Raw genomic sequence first — 20,652 nt, 5'->3', positions numbered from 1 at the left:
CGCAGTGGGGATCACGCAGCCCCTATCCTGGGAGGCGCGTAGAACCGACAGCACTCAAACGTTTTGTAATCTCTTTCATACTCCTCTGGTTAATGGTTGGCCACCCCTCTCCTATTCCTCCACTCTTTATTGGGCACGAAAAGCAGGATTCTCTTCGGCAAACCATGGTTTGGCATGCGCAGTACATAGCAAACGCAACCCGCGCCTTGCGGATTCGTGCATTGACCTCACCTGGCACACTGCAATCGTAATTAATACAACGTCCAATGTACGTGAAACGCTCCACAACTTCGAGTGTCTCCCCTGGATTGTAAGTGGCGTGTTCAGTGACTGCGTGTCCATGAGGATGACCTTACACTTTGTGGGTGCAAAGTGCATACCAAAACAGGGGGATTACTCTGGTCACTTCATTGAAAAACACCTATGCCTTCTCCTCTTGGAAGACGAGAACGGTATCATCTGTATATTCCAGGTCGACAAGGTTTTCGTCACATCATCATCATTACCAGCCCTCGCTTTTCAGCTGCTCTTGTCTAGACTTGGGTGTCGTTGTAGTAGCTGAGCCCCCAGGTTTCATTTGGTTGATATAGCAGCTAGGAGCTGACAGGGTGTTATAGCTAAACCATTTAAGATAGTGTCTGTAGCCTCTTTGCGCCCATCTTGAAAGAAAGCCACTCAGGCAACCTGTACGAGTTAATAACGGTGCCCATCTTCAACAAGGTTAGTTACATTGAAAATACTAATCACAGAAGCATCAAATTGACCTCCTTTGTAACTGTGCTGATTCTCCGTCTTACGACGGCACGCGAACTTCTGACCCGTGAGTATCAAGCGAGGTTTCGACAGGTAGATGCCGCATTGACCACATCTTCACAGTCCGTCTGTTGTCAGAGCAACGCCTTATTTGCAGGTGATATTTTTCGTGTGCTTTGACTTCAAGGGTGCGTTCGAGTCTGTTGACTGGTTTATGTTCTTAATCACACTTACTCAACAGAGGATGCTCCCGGATTTTGTGATCATAACCCGGTCCTCATATTCACATATTCCGGGGCGTGTGACAGTCTGCCATCTGGAAGGTCAGATTCGCGAAAGTCAAGCTTAGTTCCACTCTGACCGGGATCGAATCGATCACGTCTTCACCTTGCGGCAAGCTTTAGGACTGCCACCTCTCCGACGACAAATAATAATGATATTTGCGGGTCTCAAATCTGATTTTTACTACGTTCGTCCCCATGAACTGTGGCATTGTCCGGCGATAAAGGGTGTTCTCTCTAAATTAGTCTTTTAATAAGGTTTCATATGCGTCCTTTCATGGATGTGTACGTATCTACGGTCAGTCCTCCCTGAGTTTGTCCCATCCAGTAAAGTCGGGCAAGGATATTCTCCGCCCTTTCTCTTGAGCATCTTAGTCGAAATGCTGACTGAATTTCCACCTGCTCATCGGGTATCGAAATAGTGTGGGCTCGTTCGATCACGGACATTGAGTGCGTCAACAATTTAACTGTTCTTGGGTCAGACCCTTTGAAAATGTAAGTTATTTTAAATAAACCAAGCAGTTCCGCAGCACAGTTAGTATGCGCTTCACAGCTGTAAAGTGCTACAGCGAGATTGGGTGGGTTTAAACCCAAACCTCATGTTTGCAGGTTAACCAAATGACATTGCGGATAAGTTCGTTACCTGGACAGCTGCATAAATTCCGATGGTCCAATGAAAGGGAAGACAAGGGTAGTGTTTTCTAACCTCCATTTGTGGCGCCGAACTGACAGCTTCACTGTCAAGGGTAGAGTGTACAATGCTGCGCGGAGACGTGAATGCTGCTGCTGCATGCCGGAGACCTTCGAAATCCGTCTTTACATGACCATAGATGCCTCTGAGACAACCGGGGAGAGTCCGTGATAGAGTCCATTTTCTCAAAAGGAGCTCGTAGTGAGTGCGGTAGGTACAGGGGGATCAGCTTGATGCCGGTCGTAACCATGTGCTTGGCGTCACTTTTTCGTCGCTTTCAGGTGGCTCGTAAAACATTGACTCTAGGGCAGCAAGTGAGGTTTCTGTCTGGTGGATGTATTCGACAAAATCTTCACATTCCGTCAGGTGGTAGGACATCAGTGTTGAACACTGGTGTTATGCTGTCGATGATGATGATGACGGTGGTGGTGGTGGTAAGTGCCCCCGAAGCATTGTGCGATTATGGTGGGAACGCTAGATCAGCAATGTTGGAGTACGTCAGGTCGTTTTGGGGAAAGTTCATTCTCCGATGTATCAGCTGGTTACGCTCCACAATTTACACTGCTTACGCCATAGGCTTCATATATCGGAGGACCATTTGCCTCGTTAATCCCTCTGCGTCTAATCTTGTGTTGGATGAAGACGACTTAGGGACAGTCAGTTCACGACCTGATGAAGTAACATGAATGCATTTATCACTCAATTTAGTGGTGTTGGTAAATGTCGTGTTCCCGGATGGTTATCACGGGACGAGACAAACCACTGGTTAGTTACCCTGACAGATATGGCTGTGTCCTTAATGACGAAGCCAAAGCAACTGGAAACACTGCATCTGGATGCACAGATTGTGAGCTGAAAGACTGAACCGAACTGAAGTTAACGCTATCCGCGCAGATGCTCCTTTTCACCTGACGTCAGGCAGTTCGTCGAGTTTTATCCTATTGTCGATCGANGTCAGGCAGTTCGTCGAGTTTTATCCTATTGTCGACCAGCAAGAATATATGTCCGAGCTTCTGGAGATCCGGTACTTAGATGTCGTTTGTTCTGGCGTCCCATAAGAAGAGCGCCAGGAATCTTGCAGTGTTGCGGACAGCACTTTAGTAGGAGTCAGTATCAGGAGATGCGCTGTTCCGGAAGGACTTCGGTTGATCGTTTTGTTTCACATTAGGATCTGAGAGCCTTGCAAAAGCAGGAAGAGGTGTGTGCATTATGTTCGCCCCCGAAAAACGTAGAGGAGCAGCAACGGACGAGTGCACGGTCAGTCTCCACATTGGTGTTCCGCAACGAACGACAATCAGTAGTTGATCTTCGCCACTATAACTAGTGGCGATGTGGTCTGTCTGTGTTTGGGTTTGGATCGAATGTCGAATGCGCCATGTAGCCAAGGAGCTTCGGTTGTTTCAGGAGTTGGTAGTGCACAGAAGTAGCCCGTGTTTAGTACATAACTGCAATACGCGTTCACCATTGTCCGTCCATCTCGATTCCAGTCTATAAGGAGCACTCAACTGAGCCTTGGCAGCTTTAAGTCTACGTACTTCCACATTCATATCTCCGGCAATCGCAACGATATCCGAGCTCTTAGCCGGCCGTTACTGAGTATCCACAGTGACTAAAAACTTTCTTTGAGAGTAACAAAGCTACAGTCTGTTGGGGCGTAAAAAATACACTGAACAGACAGTGATTATTGGTGTGTTTACGGAATGCTGTTGCTAACAGTAAACTTGCTAATTGGTAAGCAGAGCCAATTTGCATCATCAGTAGGAGTGGCAGAATACTGGCCTGGTAAAGTTTTAGGGTTCACGATTCTACCAATTTTGTAGTCAGTGAGTCTGGGGTAGCTCTTTGGTCATCTACCAAATCCTAGTAACTCCTAGTGCTGACGCCTAGATGTGTCTATTTGGCTTTTGTTCGAAGGTGCTGGCATCTTCATTCCTGTGATGAAATCAGGTGATGTGACGGTTCAAAAGTGGTCTCAGAGGCTGATTACTATGGGAGAGTTTCATATCATAGGTAATTTCGTTTTTCATCCAGCCCGTGGAGCTTCACTAAAATTCTACATCAGCTTCCTGTTGGACAAAGTTCGAGGCCTCGTTTAATCATCGTTGAATAGGCAATATAGGCTATACTTGGTAAGTTTCAGTGCAATCAAAAGGCACCTTCCATAGCTTGTGGCGAGCCATCTTAAAAGGAAAGAAGGAAAGCGTCCAGCCGTAGCACCCTTTCGGTGCCTAGCTGCCATGCCACCCGAAGGAAGCACGAGGGCTGGGATACTGCCAGGTCGCCCAAGCGTGGACAGGGGAAGTCGAGTAGCGGAGGTCGGATTCGAACCATGAACCTTCCGGTCAGTAAATTCGCGCTCTAACCACTTGGGCCATCTCGCCATCATAGGATAAGCCGTTTTCTTTCACCAGGTAGAGGTGTCTGTACCTGCCCCCAAACCTGTACTTTCCGTCGCCTCATCCCTCCCCACTTTATGATGGCTAGCTAGGCTAGTTGTAAATCTGAGGGATGGGTTCTACATGACACCGTCCCCATTTTGGCAGATCTTGGATTCCGAATGAGACGTCGGATATACAGATGTTCATTTTCTGGTTGAGTTTCGTAGCTAGGCCACAGTTACAGTAAGGCAGAAGCATCAAGCGACTGATCAGGCCTGATCCTTTTCCCTAATTCTTTTTCGTACCTTAATTTGCTTTGGGTTTGTCAAGGATTAGTCGAATGGTTTTTGCGCAACCATTAATTAACCGTTTTTTGTAGAACCGGGATCTCGTGCGGAGCATGACGATGACGTGTTAAAAATCACAAAACCTCACTTCAGGAGGCCTTCATTTAACCGACTTCGTTGTGACGAACTGCCGGTGAACATTCTGCTGTGTTTAAGGAAGACTCTCCTTCTCGACCTTTGGAACATTGGTAGTCCAGTTTTTGACTTTTCCTCCGCTACTCAAAGGTACTTTAGTGTCAGGTAGACTATCCTTTTCATTCCGCACATTCAGATCAGGATGGCCATCCTCGGCTTCCAATTGGTCACGACGCTGATAGGAGCTTGCATTTTGTCGAAGATTGTTACGTACTTCTCGTGCACACGCTTTGTCTTTGATGGATTGTCACGGTTCATGGCGCCATCCGATCAGCTACTCATTGAAGCCTCAGGAAACTTTAAAACAAGAAACAAAAGTAAGCAACTTTGCCACTATTCTCCCTCTTCCCCTTGCGTTTCTCGTTTTTTATGGACTGGGTGCATTGCTAGTGTCAACACTACTGAATGTCACTGGGGTATAGTTTGTAAACAAAATCGGCCGGTCGGTTTAAGATGATTCTTGTCTAAGTTGGAGCTACTCTAAGTTTTTGAATAGCCGCTGCTTGTTGATGGCCGGCACAATTTCCAGTCTGGAGATTTTTGCTCAACCTCATACTTTCAAATGTCACAAGAGCGTTGGTTTGTGATCACACGATTTTCAGTTTTTTCATACCTTCAAACCGTTTGTGAACCCAAAGAGTTAAATCGTGAGATGCCTTCCGGTTGCAGAAGCAAGGGAAAGCGAATTAAGGATCGGGGCACAACATATTTGAACTTGCATGTCAATATATCGACTTCTCAGGTTTGAAAGGGTTTGGAAGCCCAGGATAATTCTTACTTTTGAACCGTAAACTGTTGTATGTGCATACACTCTTGTACTATTAACTCCGAACCCCCAAGGTGTGTAAGCAAAGAAGTGGTTTTCCTTGCCAGTACGAAAACTGCAACTTGTTAAGAATTAGACAGTGATTCTAAGAAAAGTTTTTCAGTACTCTTTTGACACTCAACTTAGCAAGTGGATGTATCGTTTGACGACGTAGCATATTTTAGTGATCTTTTTTAATTGCAATAACCACACGCTGCATTTAGCGGTAAGCTTGTAATCGAGTTCCCTCTCTATGCTCAGTGTTTGATGCTGATACTATCTGTTCCATCCCACCCTCATTTTTCTAGGGCGGTGTCCCCTCACACTTGTCTTTTCATAGCTTTGTGGAAGTTATTCCACACAAGAGGGTGCTTTTTAACTTGTCGGTCAGATAGTCGTGTTGTGCATTTAGCAGCACCGCTTGTTCATGACTGGTCACTGTTATGTTCTCTACTAATCAGTCAATCAACCTTGCCAGTTACACGCGAAATTGAGAATACAAAAAGCCTTGAGGAAATTATACTACAGCAACTGAACAGCCACTGAAGTATCAAGCTCGAGATTCGAGGAATCAAGAACGGAATGGAACAAACAGTTCGATGAAAGGCTGAAATAGAGAGAGAAATGTTGAGTAATATGTTCGTTAGGAGGAGTGCCTCCTAACACCTCGCCTTTGAAGTCATTGTTCGTACAACTGGAGTTGTGGGTTCAGTTGCATTTGTATGACAGGCTTTCTGATCCGGTCGGTCCATCTTCTGGGTGTACAACTTTTGGAAATTTCTGGTTCATTCATCGGCTCTGGAGATTTTGGCTTTTGAGCTAACTCAAATGTGTCGAGAAGAGTCTCCAGTGGAAGAACAGGGTCGAGTGTAGGTACCGCTGGAAGATAGGAAGCGCGTAGCTGATTGGCATGACGGACCCAGATAGAGGAGCCTACATTTACCTCATAGACAACTCTTCCGGCCCGGCGCACAATTATGCCTTGTGTCCACTTTTCCGCGCCACCACGATAGTCTTTCGCTAGCACAGATTGGCCGGGTATAAATATGTTCTTTGCAGCACCGTGATGTCGGTTGAACTGAACTTCCATATTTATGTTTCTACCGGTTGGCGAATGTGGTGTTGGACGGATGACGTCAACGGGTAAGCGGACCTTCCGGTTCATAAGTACCTCCGCCGGGGACTTACCATGTGGAGCGTTAACATTTGGTGTCGCCCTGTAACTCAGCAGAAATGTCTCGATGATTTCCGGGGTGGTCCCCTCCCCTTTGAGTTTTTGGAGTGCGCGTTTGAAAGTGTCCACAAATCTTTCCACTTGGCCATTTGATTTTGGATGAAATGGTGGTGATCGCACGTGTTGTATGACATTTTCTTGACAGAAATCGGAAAATTTAGCGGAAGTGAATGCACTGCCGTTGTCGGAAACAATGATATTTGGAACTCCGAAGTGGCTAAACACATGTTGTAGTTTTGAAATGGTAGCCTCAGCAGTAATATGGTTCATGCTGAACACTTCTGGCCATTTGCTATAAGCATATACTAGGCTGAGATATTGTTGGCCGTTGATTGGTCACGCAAAATCAACATGAATCCGTGACCATGGAGTTTCTGGGACAGGCCATGAACATAATTCTGTTTTTCGAGGGGATTTCGCAGATAGTTGGCATTTGGAGCACTTGCGTACAAGTTCTTCTAACTGCTTATCCATGCTCGGCCAGTAGACATAACTACGTGTTAGCGCCTTCATGCGGTTAATACCGGGATGTCCAAAATGAAATTGTTTGAGGACATCACTCCGTAATTCCGGGGGCACAATTACTCGTTCCGCGAAGAGTAAACAACCATCAACGTCGGAAAGTGAGGATCGACGTTGGTAGAACGGTTGAAGTTGTTTATCGGAACATACTGCAGGTCATTGTGTGCGGTGAAAATGGAGTACATTTTGAAGTAACGGATCACAAGCAGTGGTGTCGCGAACCATAGCGGAAGTAACTGGGAGTGCACGGATTGTAGTATCAAGCACTGCGTTAACTTCTGGTTCCACCGTTATCGAGGCAAGAACAGCATCCTCGGGTTGTTGACTTTGAGAATCCATGAGTCTTGATAATGCATCAGCTTGGCCAATAGCATCAGTAGACTGGTACTTGATGAAGAAGTCAGCCCAAAAGCATTGTAGCCCAACGTTGCAAACGGTTGGCTGTGTAAACAGGGATGCCTTTCTTGGATCCGAAAACGGCGAGAATGAGAGTATAATTCCATTCTCGATTGGTCCTCATTCGCACCAATGGGTATGCCAATTAACGACACTTCAGATGTCAGTGCCTGTTTTGAATAGCCACAAGCGCGTTGCGCGGGCTGAGTGTGTTTTTCAGCAACCTGTGCGATGTGCTGGAGCCGTAGACGGTTAACTAATCAATACTAACTAATCAATAACAGGTGGCAAAAGGGCTGTCCGAATTCGCCTCAGGACAACAATCGCGGATAAGACAACCGCCGCTCACCAATAGCACTTTTCTTCCCCGTTCTGCTGGTTGGCCACACTCGCTAGGGTATCTGTGGGTGGAGTTGCTATTGAAAGTTGAAGCCATCGTACATGATAAAAAAACGCGTTTCCCTCTGGCAGCAAATACCGATTAAAGGAAGTTTGCCACATTCTGCGAGGTTTTTCACTTATTTAGGAGTATCAGATGATAAGATCTTTTGGTTCGCTAAAGCCCTTTCTTTCTGTAATTGTTGCATGTTAGGAGATCCCTTATTGCAGAGCTGACTACTCTCCGTTCGACGTGGATGTTCTTACGTTAACATCATGTACTTACCACTCATATACTCCGTGGCTCCACGTCAGTTCGTAAATTTTCGAATACTACATCTCCATGAGGACAGCAATCAGACTCCTTATTCTCTGAAAGATTCCCAATCTTTAGTGGCTTCGTAGTGCTGCTCAAGTTCACTGCAAGTTCTTCATATCCCAGTGGAGTATCTGGTACACCGTATTTTGATTTTGGTATCGTAGTACATGCGCTGAGGTAAAATTTTGGAAACCGGGACCGAGGCGTTTTAGAAACCCAATTTTCTCTGCTTGTGTTTCCTTTTGGTTTCAAATGGCAGCACTGTTTTCCGATATGCTGCTTCCCGTACAGAATACTTGCCCGTTGCCTAAAATAAATTGGATTGACTTGTGAGGTAGCAGGTTGAAGAATGTACTACCCAGCTACTTGGAACCAGTGACGTATCACTGTCACCATCAGAGTCGGAAATACCAGCATTCAGATTGATGAATTCCCGCTTCATTGTTGGCTTCTAAGCCTCATTTGCTATCTCCTCTGTCTGGAAATGAAATCGTCCAAAACCTGTTGCCCATCAGCACATTTCTACCGGTGAGTAGTATGTTATGCCGAGTTCGCCAACCACTTACGAGGAAACTGATGCGGTGAGGGACACTGTAGTCGATGGCGAACTTTGGTTCCATTATACATGGTTATTTCATGACCACCGACATAGAAGAAACTGCCAAAAGAGCATACACTGGTATGATCACAACCAAATGCATGCACGTGCGCTATGGGTGGTTGTCACCGGATGAATAATACATCTGTGCATGCCTCCACGAGGTTGCTCTTCAAGCAACTATAATGGAGCATCATGCACTGACGGGCGGATCGATGGGAAGAACGTTTGTCAATCGCGTTCCGACATCTTTACGTTTTTCATTTTTACAGGATTTCTTTACGGTGTAGTCCACTCTTTTCCATGTGATGAGGTAACAATAAAATTTGACGCACGGCAAACTGTCTACAAAGTCAAATGTCTCTCTGATTAGTGAATAGTTCAGGTGACACCTCCATTTAGCAGTTCTCCTCGTTCTGACACAGCCAGTGGCAATACATTGTTTCGGTCGGAGAAAACCACGAAGTTATAGTCAACGTTCAAAATGGTTGTATGAATGGGATTTTCTTCAAGAATGTTGACTGCTATCAAGATTAGAGACAATTGTCACGTTGGTTATCGATTCAGTGCATCGAACAGGGAGAAATCATGGTGTTTGGCTTTCCATATCACACGAATAAGCCGACTGACTACTTGTTTTCAAGCCTGCCGTACCTGAAGATGTCTAAAGTACCGCGCTTCACCCTGAGGCGTTTCCGCGCAAACGCAATGGACGGGTTACAAATGACCTATCACCAACGAATGAAATACAGTGATTTGCAGTAACCAGAGAGGGTTCACTGTAGATGCCTTCGGTGGCAAGATACGCTATTGGTGTGACGTTTGGAAGTAACATTGAGTCTTTTTACAGGAAAGTCACTGGTTATTCAGCCTTATTAAGAAGAAAGTAAATTACGGGAGCCTGCGCTGCTCTTCCACTGCTTTCCCCTGGTATCCTTATGCAACAGAGGTGGGGACGTCCTTCATAAAAGACAGCACATCTCTGCGACCTAACGGCCTTGTACAATGAGGGTTTGTATCTGTGAATATTCGATATTTTGCTCTTTGGGAGATACCTGCTTCACCATAACAACACAACAATTGCGTTTTGCCTGTCTTGGGTTGCTCCATTTGGGAAGCCATCCCCAAGATTCGTTGAACTTTGAAGTTCATAGGATTGATAAATCAAAATTGAAGGATGAAGACTGATGTATGTCTCGAAAGCATCTGTTCCACTGTCTGCCGGAGCGGTTTTGTGAGGACTCAAGACGGTGTAGTTAATGTCTCATGTTTTCTACCTAAATATTTTATCCATATCCGCTAATCTTTTTTGGCTGGTTTGTCTTCATCCAAGTTTCGAATTACCTACTTTGCTCAAAGGTTGAGAGGTTTAATAGAAGTTGGGGAGTTTTCAGCAACTTTCTGCGTAGTAAGTTATATAAAAAAAGTAGGGGAACTTTGTGAGGATTACACTCACCATAGGATTATTGGCTGCATGATGTTGGGACTTGGCCGTTTGCTTCGAGTGTATGGCGCCTGGCTGATGCATTAGATGTCCGCTTTCACCCCAACCCTCATGGAACCAGCGTCACGCGGGGGCAGTAAGTTGGGCATCTTGGACGACGAGTTATTCTGTTTCCCTAACGCCGAATGTTAGTGATAATTAAAGTGAATGTCAATTTGAAACAAGTATGGTTTGGAAAGTTCCTGCGTGATGTTTTCGTTTTTTTTATATTTTTACGTTGCTTCTACGGAGGAAGTACTCCATGTAGGAGGGAACTTACGAGGGCCCGATTATTTTCACTTGCTAAGGAAGCAAGCTCTCGAGATAGAAGAAAAGTTATATTCTGGTTCCCCGAGTGGAGGTACCGCAATGGAACCAACTTATTTGATCGATCCAGATTTATCAGTTTACGTCACTTCAAAGACTGAAAACTGTGTGAAGGACTGTTGAAAACCCTATGTTAGGAGTTTTCAACTTATCTTAACTAGACGTGGCCGGGGAGACCCGCACAGCCTTATTCGGCAGAACTTTTGACAGTTGAACTATCTGTTGAGAGTAGCCGGACTGAACAAAGAGACAGGAACGCATGGTAACACAATAAATATCCGGTCCTCAGTAAGTACGTCCTTATGATGAGTTATCATGATTGGTGGGCCTCACTTAAGTTGATCTATACCGAATTAAAGGCTAGTTCCTTGTGACTTAGATAAGGGAGTTAAAGACCATTATACGGGTTCACCTTCTTAGACCAGTGTGTCAATAGTCAACATGCAGGATTATTGGATGCTCACTGCAGCTTACTGCTCAGCTGGAGTGGTATATTGTTAGAAAAGCTGAAAAATGGAAGATTTCATTGCCCGGCACAGAAATCATGCGATACGGTTCTTTCTGATTGCCGTTCCACCGCGTCATCAAAAAAACAACCTCTGGAAGGTGTTTCCACCGAGTTGAGAGAGTGTTTTACTGCAAGCATGGTTGTGCTCGGTGGTTTTATGGATTCAATTTCGGTCGCTACCTCGTTCACAGGATCTCTTAGACGCCACGGTTTTCCACAGTCTCCAGACTCGATTGCAACGTGGTAAGAAACTCCACGCATGCTTCACCTTAACACATGTTTTCACTGTTTTCATTATCCTTCTAGATAAGAAACGCCGCACAGATGCAACCAATGGTTCAAATAGTAATACGTCTTCCCAAGACAGATTCTTTTTTCCAAGGGCTTCACCAATCCAGCTGCAGTCATCGGTTATTACGAATGCCGACGCTTCGGTATTACCACTATACTCCAGTTTTCAGTGGCTGTTGGACTTCACTGTATGCACTTTTGGTATATATCTCGTCACTGAATTAGCCAACAGTTCGCTGCTTTCTTCACACAATTGGGCAGCCATCTCTCCTTCGAGGTCTTCAACGTCTAATTCATTTTCCCTAAGTACAAGATTGAATTTAAGTCTGGTCTGGTTGGCTCTAGTCGTCTGGTTTACGCTACGCGTGTTGGTGTCAATGACTGCCATATACTTCAGCACACGTACTCCAGAATTCCACAAATCCGAGTCTCGGCCTTCGATCAGCAGTACGGCTCCGGGTGCGAATTCCGGTGAGTGGTTCCTGGTTATTGTTACAGGATTCTGTTTCCTCATATTGACTGGATTTTTTATGGCACTGGATGGTCGGTACTTCGAGTTCGAACTTCATCCTGCGTACGCCAATCTCACAATGAATACGACAGTTTCACCTGGCGTACCTTTGATTAGCTGGGGTGCGTTCAATGCTATATTGGCATTCACCTGCGCATCGATCGGAGCGCTTTTTGTTTACCCAGGAATGAAGTTTGGAAGGACCTACTTGGATGCTGTCTCGTAAGTATCCTGGTTTCATCACTCTTGTATAGTAATTCTGATTTATCTAGAACACGCTCGTAGAAGTGATTCTCATTGCTCTTGTCATTACTAAGAGAATTTAATAATGCAGTTGTGGACAATACAATGAAAAGAATAAAACACTGAGAAGTATTTAATCGATTACTGGCGGCAACCATCTGAAAATACGAACAGGAATTAAGAGATTGTGCTACCTATGCTCGGTGTATCGTTTCGTCTTATCAAGTACATGCTTGGAGAGCATAAGAACGATGCGTGTAAATACTGCAGGGGCTTAACACATCAATCCATTCGGATGCATTCCTGACCTATTCTGAGAATGGTCTCAGTAAGTTCCGGCGCATGCCTGCTAGACCACTCCATGGTCAGAGCAGTTGGTCCAGTGTGTCAACTTTATGTTGTGCGATGTTGTCCTCCACACCAAGACCTGGAAACATCATCTTTCCAACTGTCACCCAGAATGGACTATGTTCGGGTGAGATACAACTTATGCGGTGGCTACAGCGGAAGTCCTGTCTGTAGTGGACACAAATCTGAAGAACATTTATGTGTACTTTTAGTTTGTTTTACTCCAATATGTTATCTATAAAGTCCGCTCGAACGAAACATCCGTTCCTGTCAACAGGATAACCTATGACACCCTGTACGGGACCTAAACGGCTCACGTCGAGTATGAACAAAAATCGTCCAGCTGTATAACTTAACTGCCACTGGGATACTGCCAGGTTGTCCAAGCCTAGACAGGGTAAGTTGAGGCAGAGGTCGGGTTCGAACCCCGGACCTTCCGACCAGTAAATTCGCGCTGTAACCACTGAGGTATCTCGCTCCAACGAACAGTTTCGGAACAGCGATATTTTTGGCCTTCTCTTGGGTGTGGTCCTCAGTGTAACCAGCTGTCGACTAATTTACCTAATCTGACTGGTATTTAATAGTTGAGTTGTCGTAACGTAACTAGCCGAACACCCGATAACTGACGACTACTCACACAAGGCCGACGATCCTTTCCGGGACTCACCAGGTTGGTCCAGATTGAAGGGTCATTAAATTTTTTGATTACTGGTTTCGGGCTGTTACATTCTAGCCAGGGCGCTTGCCGACGTATGTGGCGAGCAGGTGCACTCGACTAGAGCGTGAGTCCCAATGTAAACGGAAGGCTTCTGTGCTTGGTCTGTTCTTGAGCTGACCGGATTTCTGTTATGGATCGAACCCGGGTTCTAAATTACTATTCCACGACGTTTTTTACTGTACCACTCGGATTCCTTGCTTTGGGTGGGGTTTTAATTTGAGCAAGCATCCATCTTGATGTCCTTCGGTAGAATGTGCAGCAGGTGACCTGGTTGCAAATTTATCCGGTAAGTTGTTTCATTCGATTTAGGCACTCGTTTGACAATGTTCATGACTTTCGGTCATCTATGTATATAATTGCCGAAAGCAAGAGATCACACATGAAGTGTACAAAGGATACCCTTCGTTCTGTGGACTCTGTTTTCATTGACAACATGCCACCATTGGAGGCTGGTATAAATATAGGGGAACATTTTAATTTACCTTACAGAGGGATTTCCGAAGTTTCAAAATTACATACAGCTCTAGGGTCATCGACGCTGCTAGCACAAGGCACCGGTAGAGGAAGTGGTTGTGATCGTGATGTCTGTCTGGCATTAATTGTCTGGGATGTATGTCATACGTTCAAGTCAGTTGTGTCCGCACTACCGTTAGAAAATTCTGCATACCACCACACTTTGACGGAGCCGAACGCCTGTTTCTTGTAGGGTGTTCAACTGAATGGGAAAGAAGACTTGGCATGTGGCAGTTTTGTACTCGCAGGACAGTCCAATCAACGCAGAATCAGTTACAAATATTCAACAGTCAACATAGTTATATATATATCTGTTTTAACATTGACATATCTGGTCAAACAAACTTCACATAGTGGGTTCCGTGATCGTCCTGACTTGCATGACACCTCAACTTTACCTGGAACGTGATACGTATTCGATTCTGTAATCGTGAACTGCCTTTAGGCGACATTCACTGTTTCACTATGAGATTGGTGAAAACTCATCATAATCATCATCATGGGCAGCGTGCCACCAGCATCCAAAACTGTTGCTTCCCTGCCGTACAACCACGATTTATTTGAAAGCCTCATTGTGCAGAAAAGAATAAAGGTGAACGGGAAAGAGACTTAGTGCTAGCTTACTACAATCATCTCAAGTTGCATACATCTCGAAACACCCGTTTAAGCAATCTGGATAGAAATTGACAAGAAAGCCACTGACATCGATTAGCAGCCATATCTTTCAGCGCTTCCAACCAGGCGCAGTGGGGATCACGCAGCCCCTATCCTGGGAGGCGCGTAGAACCGACAGCACTCAAACGTTTTGTAATCTCTTTCATACTCCTCTGGTTAATGGTTGGCCACCCCTCTCCTATTCCTCCACTCTTTATTGGGCACGAAAAGCAGGATTCTCTTCGGCAAACCATGGTTTGGCATGCGCAGTACATAGCAAACGCAACCCGCGCCTTGCGGATTCGTGCATTGACCTCACCTGGCACACTGCAATCGTAATTAATACAACGTCCAATGTACGTGAAACGCTCCACAACTTCGAGTGTCTCCCCTGGATTGTAAGTGGCGTGTTCAGTGACTGCGTGTCCATGAGGATGACCTTACACTTTGTGGGTGCAAAGTGCATACCAAAACAGGGGGATTACTCTGGTCACTTCATTGAAAAACACCTATGCCTTCTCCTCTTGGAAGACGAGAACGGTATCATCTGTATATTCCAGGTCGACAAGGTTTTCGTCACATCATCATCATTACCAGCCCTCGCTTTTCAGCTGCTCTTGTCTAGACTTGGGTGTCGTTGTAGTAGCTGAGCCCCCAGGTTTCATTTGGTTGATATAGCAGCTAGGAGCTGACAGGGTGCTATGGCTTAACCATTTATCTGCATTTCATCTGCTTATTTCAGATCGACAAGGTCTTCGTCACAGGCTATTTGAAGAGCTTCCTGTGTTCGTCTTATTATTTCATCACAAAATTAAGTTGGAATGGAGGAATCGGGCACCCGCGATAGACAGCACTTTGTGTATGGAAGCTTTTGGAGAGCTATTGGTGTACTCCCACACGTCCAGAAGTTCTAGAATACAAAGAATCTTTTGCGTTCACGTACTTCTGAGGAATTCCTTGGGGGCATGCGTGTCAAGTAGGGCAGACCGGTCAACCGAGTCGAATGCGCCTTGAAAATCCAAGAACACTAGAATTGTTGGTCGCTCACGCGAATAACATTGCTCTAGCACCCAACTAAATGTAAAGATTTGGTCATCGCAACCCCTACCATGTCAGAATCCCGCTTGATGCTCCCCAGTCAGCGTTTCGCGAGCCACCGTAAGGTGAAGAAGCATCAGTGACGCCAACAGTCTCGTTACGACCAGGGTCAGGCCGTAGTTACCGCACTCACCACGAGCCCCTGTTTTGAAAATGAGCACCATCACGGACAATCCCCAGTTGTCTGGGACAGTCTTCTTTTCCCAAACGCAGAAAAACAAACCAAACATGCTCTTACTGAGGATTCATCCCTATCTTTGAACAATGCGGGTGGGAGGTCATCCAGACCGGAAACTCTGTGGCGCTTGATACCTCCAAGCCGTAGGTTGTTCCACTTTCACCGTCGAGGGTTCTACGTCAACTGTGGACTCCAAATGAGTGAAAATCTGTGGCTACAAGTGTTGGGCGAAGTATTCAGCGCACCCGTCGAAGTATTATTCTTTATTCAAAATTGTCACCCCTTTCCGAAACTTGGTGTGTTTGCTCACAGCTGGTTTCCGGGAATCACCTCCGCAGATCAACTGAAATAAGCTTCAAACATTCCCAGCTTTCTGGGTCTATTCCATTTCCTTGAATTTCTGTGTCCACTACACTTCACGGTCGGTGCGCACTTTTACTTAACGTCTTCTAGTTCGTAGTGTCAAGTTATGTTCCGGACCGGATAGGATATTTCTCCGAGATTTAGAGAGTGCCACTGTTCGGTCTGATATCCAATGTTAGAGTGAGCCTGGTTGCGCCGTGCCACAAGCAATCCCCAGCACTGTGTTAGAGGTGGCGACCTCGTCTCAGTGTGAATTCACACCTGGTGGTGGAACATTTGGAAGAGACTCTAGAACGCGATTCTGATAAATTCGTCTTAATCTTCATCTGCTAATTTTTCAGTTGCCAGGCGATTTTTCCGCAACCTACGGGGTCCTGGAAAACGGAGGGAGAAGCGACTCTGGACAAGTACGTGGTCAGAATAGCAAATATGTTCCGAAACGACCGGAAGCCATCCATTGATCCACGCCATGGGTAACCGATGGCAAGCGATTGATTGGAAGACACCAGATGGCCAGGCAATGTTGGAAGTTAATACTGCATTAAAGCAACCTGGGGTCAGCTCACAGCTGAAGCATTCATTCACAGTTGTCCGTACGTGGCCGCAACAGACATTCAGGGCCTCATAAAACTTGTCTTTGATGGTTTCAGAGCCACAATCAGTTGGGGCGTAATCCGATACGACAAACACATCAATCAACTTCCCCCTTTTAAGACTGCTTCACAAATGTCGCAGAGGCCGCTGTTAAAGTGTATCCAGTTAAGTAAGGATCCTTCCGTGCGGTGATTTGGGACGACACTAGCCCCTGCACGTCCTGCCGCAGCGGCCTCTAGATCGCCAGAGTTGCTCAGCCGGAAGCCAGTGGAGAGTGACGAAGCGGTCGGCTCACTCACTGCGCTTGCATCTTGAATTTTCGTTTCTGAGAAAGCACACATCAATGTCGAGTGATTCCAGTCTGAGAGCGAGAGCAGCTTGTTGAACTGCGTGCTTCAGGGTGTGGACATTGAAGTGGGCCAGAGAGACTGGGCGTCAGACTTGAATATTGATTTCGAGATGCCTGGGGATGTTGGCTTCGGATGAGGCGCAGATGTTGCTTGCAAAATCGGGACTGGATTAACGGAGTCATCAGTCCCAAGGGCTGAACGTACAAGAAATGAGTCATTAATGGGGTGGGGAGAGAGGGAAGAAAAAGTATGTGAGGGAGAAAAAAATGGAGGCGTCGGCAGTAGCCTGTTTTTGCTTGCCCGCCCTGCTGTATGCAGCGAGTAAGACGACCTGGTTGATGACGCCGCGCGACGGCCGATATGGCATGAGTTTATTCGAGAGGAGGATGATTAGGGTCCTCAATCAAAGTCTTTGGTTGAAATCCCTGACCGCGAGGCAGTGGTTTTTGGTGTGAAATGCAAGATTGTTTCCAGCAATCGTTGGTCCACGTCGAGTTACGCGCAGAACCCCAAAAGCTGAATTGTTTATCTACAAATGAGGTACTGTAAATACAATAATAAAATAATAAAACTTTACAAACCTCAAATCGTGGGACTAGGCTAGCTTCTATACACCGGTTTAAGAACTGCTACATCCTAACGGGTCGTAAATTCCACACCACTCAAAATTACAAGATAGGGAAACCACGTGTGAACGTAAGCAACACTTCCGATGACAAGGTCAAAGAACGGTTTATGTTCAGGTCAAAACAAGAAAGGTGGTTTAGGCGCAAAACCGAAATAACAAAAAAGGGAATCACGTTGTACAGCATAAAAATAGAAGAAAGGAATCAACAGCAAGTACATTGTCATTTTTACGGAACACGTCGCCACACATGTTCGAATCTGGAGGACCAGGGGACTCTGTTCGTCAAACCTCTAACCATTGATCAACCTGTTGTAAGAGACTCCGTGAGTGTCGCACGGATACCCCCCAACGTAGCTCAATGGGTTGCCGAGGTACACAAGCCGTCACACCGTGGTAAGGTCCAGTGTCTCCTTGGCAGAGATAAAAACCCACTGACCTCACTATCTGGGGCTCCTCGGGTAGGTGGAGATTTCGAGTTTTAATTATTCCATCATCTCACCTGAACATTTCGGTCAAAGAACTGGTTTGTATAATTAGCTATTCCTATCGGAAAACTCCAGCGTACTGCGGTTGAATTTAACTCAGCTGAATATGGTGCGTAAACGCCGCCTCATAGTTCATCTGGGTCCATATGAGAGGTCACCTGAGAAGACCAATTGTACATGCAAATTGGTTATTTGTATGGCACATTCACTCGTGTTTTACAGGCTTTTGCTTGCTCTACTTTAATGAGAGTAGATCTTTTAGTGGCATAATAATGTGAGTTCCACCTATTCTGTAAACGAAGGCATTTTGTTAACTGTTACCTATGACTTCAAAGCTATAGGTAATCGTCGGTGTTGTGTGACACGCTCATCTTGCATATCGGATGTTCGGGGTTCTGGTTTCAACACGACCACCGTGGATAAACTCTAATACGGGAGAAACGAGTCTGTTTTTTTTCATTTCTGATGTAGCGTTACCAAAAGAATCGCACTAGAGTAGGATAAGAACTGTTCGAGCGAGTTATGTGAATAGAAAAAAAGAATCGCACTAGAGTAGGATAAGAACTGTTCGAGCGAGTTATGTGAATAGAAAAATCCGCGAAATCGTTGACAGCTTCCGATTGTCCTGCTGTTGATGTTCAGAACAGCGCTTCATTTTCCTCCACAAGTGGTTAACCGACGAACGTCTTATCCTCTCTGTAGATAGATTTTACCGCTTCCTCATGTGATGGTGTCTGGTTTTCTGCTTCTCCACTACCAGAGTAAAATCGTACCTTTTTTGTCCTGTTTAGTCCTTTACTATTTTAACTTCTGCTATTTCAAGGTAACTTGCAAATCATCATGTGTTTGGTGACTTTTCGGTGTACATGTGCGCCCACACCTCAATTGCTAACCACGCTTTCGACTGCTTTGTTCCTTATCACAGCAAAGGTCAAACTTCTGTCTACCAGCGACTTTTGTTCCATTTGACTTTCATCATGCCGCTGTTCTCCCTCTTGCTCTGGATCAAACCCATCACGGATCATTTGCTCCGTTCGCTAACCACACTCAGCTTCAGTCACATCGTTATGCAACAGCCCTCTTTGTTGGCTCTGATCACGGTATCAATGGAACTTTTGAGCACACAAATCGGCACACTTCGTCTTCTCAGTTGTTTATTTGTTGTGCTTCTCCGAATTTCACTCACTCGTTTAAATCTTCAGGTATGATTTTTCCTTTCGTTAGGTGGATTACCTCTTATTTGCAAACAACCCGTCTATCCCAATTCGACCTAAAAATCATCAAACAGTTGAACATGAGCCACACTTCTGTTAAGTTACTGTGGACTGATTAGCGGTCCCTTCGGTAGGAGATTTGGTTGGAGCAGCTAAGTATATACCCCTTACTGTTTGTCGTCCTCACAGATGATGTGATGAGCACCAAGCAACTTGACGTAACTTGACGCAACTTGACGTCAGTTTGTCCTGAAAAGCAATGCAGCATGCGCCTCGTCTTGGCTGGGTTTCATCCGGTTTGAGTACCACGATCGATCGGAAACGGGTTGGCAGTTTTTCGTGCCAGAGACTCTAATCGTGATTGGTTAATTAGTTATTCCCAGCTCTTTATAAACATCTTGGTAGAGATTACGTTTGACTGAATTCTGCACTGATAACGCCTTACCGCTTGCAGTTGGGCGCTACTACGTCCAACAAGCCTATCATGCACGCGATTAGCCAGAAGATCGCGCCGCTTCCCTGTCCAGCATCAAGGCGAGCTCTGATTGGTCGGAAGTCTGGACCCAACGTCCAATCATGATCCAATATCTGCGGAAAGCCGCTTGTCAGTTGCGGGTTCAGAAGGCATCATAATTTCCAGTATGTTTTCTCCGCATAATTTTTATGGGCAATCCGCCGTACATTTGTTTTCGACCTGGTTTTTGGGCGTCGATAAACATGCACCTATGGCGGTTGTTTCGGCGGGAACGCTAACTTGGAAGATTCAGACCTAGAACTGATCTGAGATGACAGATGACAGACACCAAAACTCTGAGACTTTGATTTGCAAGGTACGACCGCTTCTTGCCTCTACAATGACGCTACTTTAACCGTGATGATGCTGCCTCGCTCCTCAGGTGGGAACTCGCGCAAATTGGTATTGGTTTCGGTACTCCTTCTGTTCACTGAACTATCCCGTTGTAGGGTCACACAGGATGGGTACAATCCCATATAGGTTCACTGAGTCACGTGTGGAACCATTTCAGTGACTAGAAGACGAACAGTAGGGAACAGTTTTAAATCTAGTGGCAGGCTCAAGTGATGACGCATAATTGTTAGATCAGGTGAAGACCGCTCACCAGCTAATTGCTATGGTATACTTGCAGCGCAAACTGGTAGCCCTTCATCACTTATAAAACACACCTAGGACAGCCTCATAGGGCTAACTAGGGTGTTAGTTATTGTAATCCAATGAGTGTAAACCGTACCTAGCTCGGTGAACTTAGTCGCTGGTTCCTAATTGATACATCATCATCATCATTATCAGCTG

At 45.6% G+C, this 20,652-nt stretch overlaps 1 protein-coding gene across 1 annotated transcript in view; it reads left to right on the top strand.

Annotated features, from left to right (window-relative positions):
• Nucleotides 1-20,614, top strand: part of T265_15009 (hypothetical protein) — a gene marked incomplete at both ends in the record, with an annotated part of 22,345 nt that extends 1,731 nt beyond the window's left edge. The window contains 3 exons of the mRNA XM_009176182.1: nucleotides 4,727-4,902; nucleotides 11,462-12,179; nucleotides 19,055-20,614. Coding sequence (XP_009174446.1) covers nucleotides 4,727-4,902; nucleotides 11,462-12,179; nucleotides 19,055-19,337 — 1,177 coding nt within the window. The remainder of the gene's footprint in view (nucleotides 1-4,726; nucleotides 4,903-11,461; nucleotides 12,180-19,054) is intronic.
• Between the last annotated feature and the right edge of the window lie 38 nt (nucleotides 20,615-20,652).

Source organism: Opisthorchis viverrini, assembly GCF_000715545.1.
Source record: "Opisthorchis viverrini unplaced genomic scaffold opera_v5_331, whole genome shotgun sequence".
NCBI lineage: Eukaryota > Metazoa > Platyhelminthes > Trematoda > Opisthorchiida > Opisthorchiidae > Opisthorchis > Opisthorchis viverrini.
Note: the sequence above shows the minus strand (reverse complement) of the source record. Positions and strands in the feature narration are given on the sequence as shown.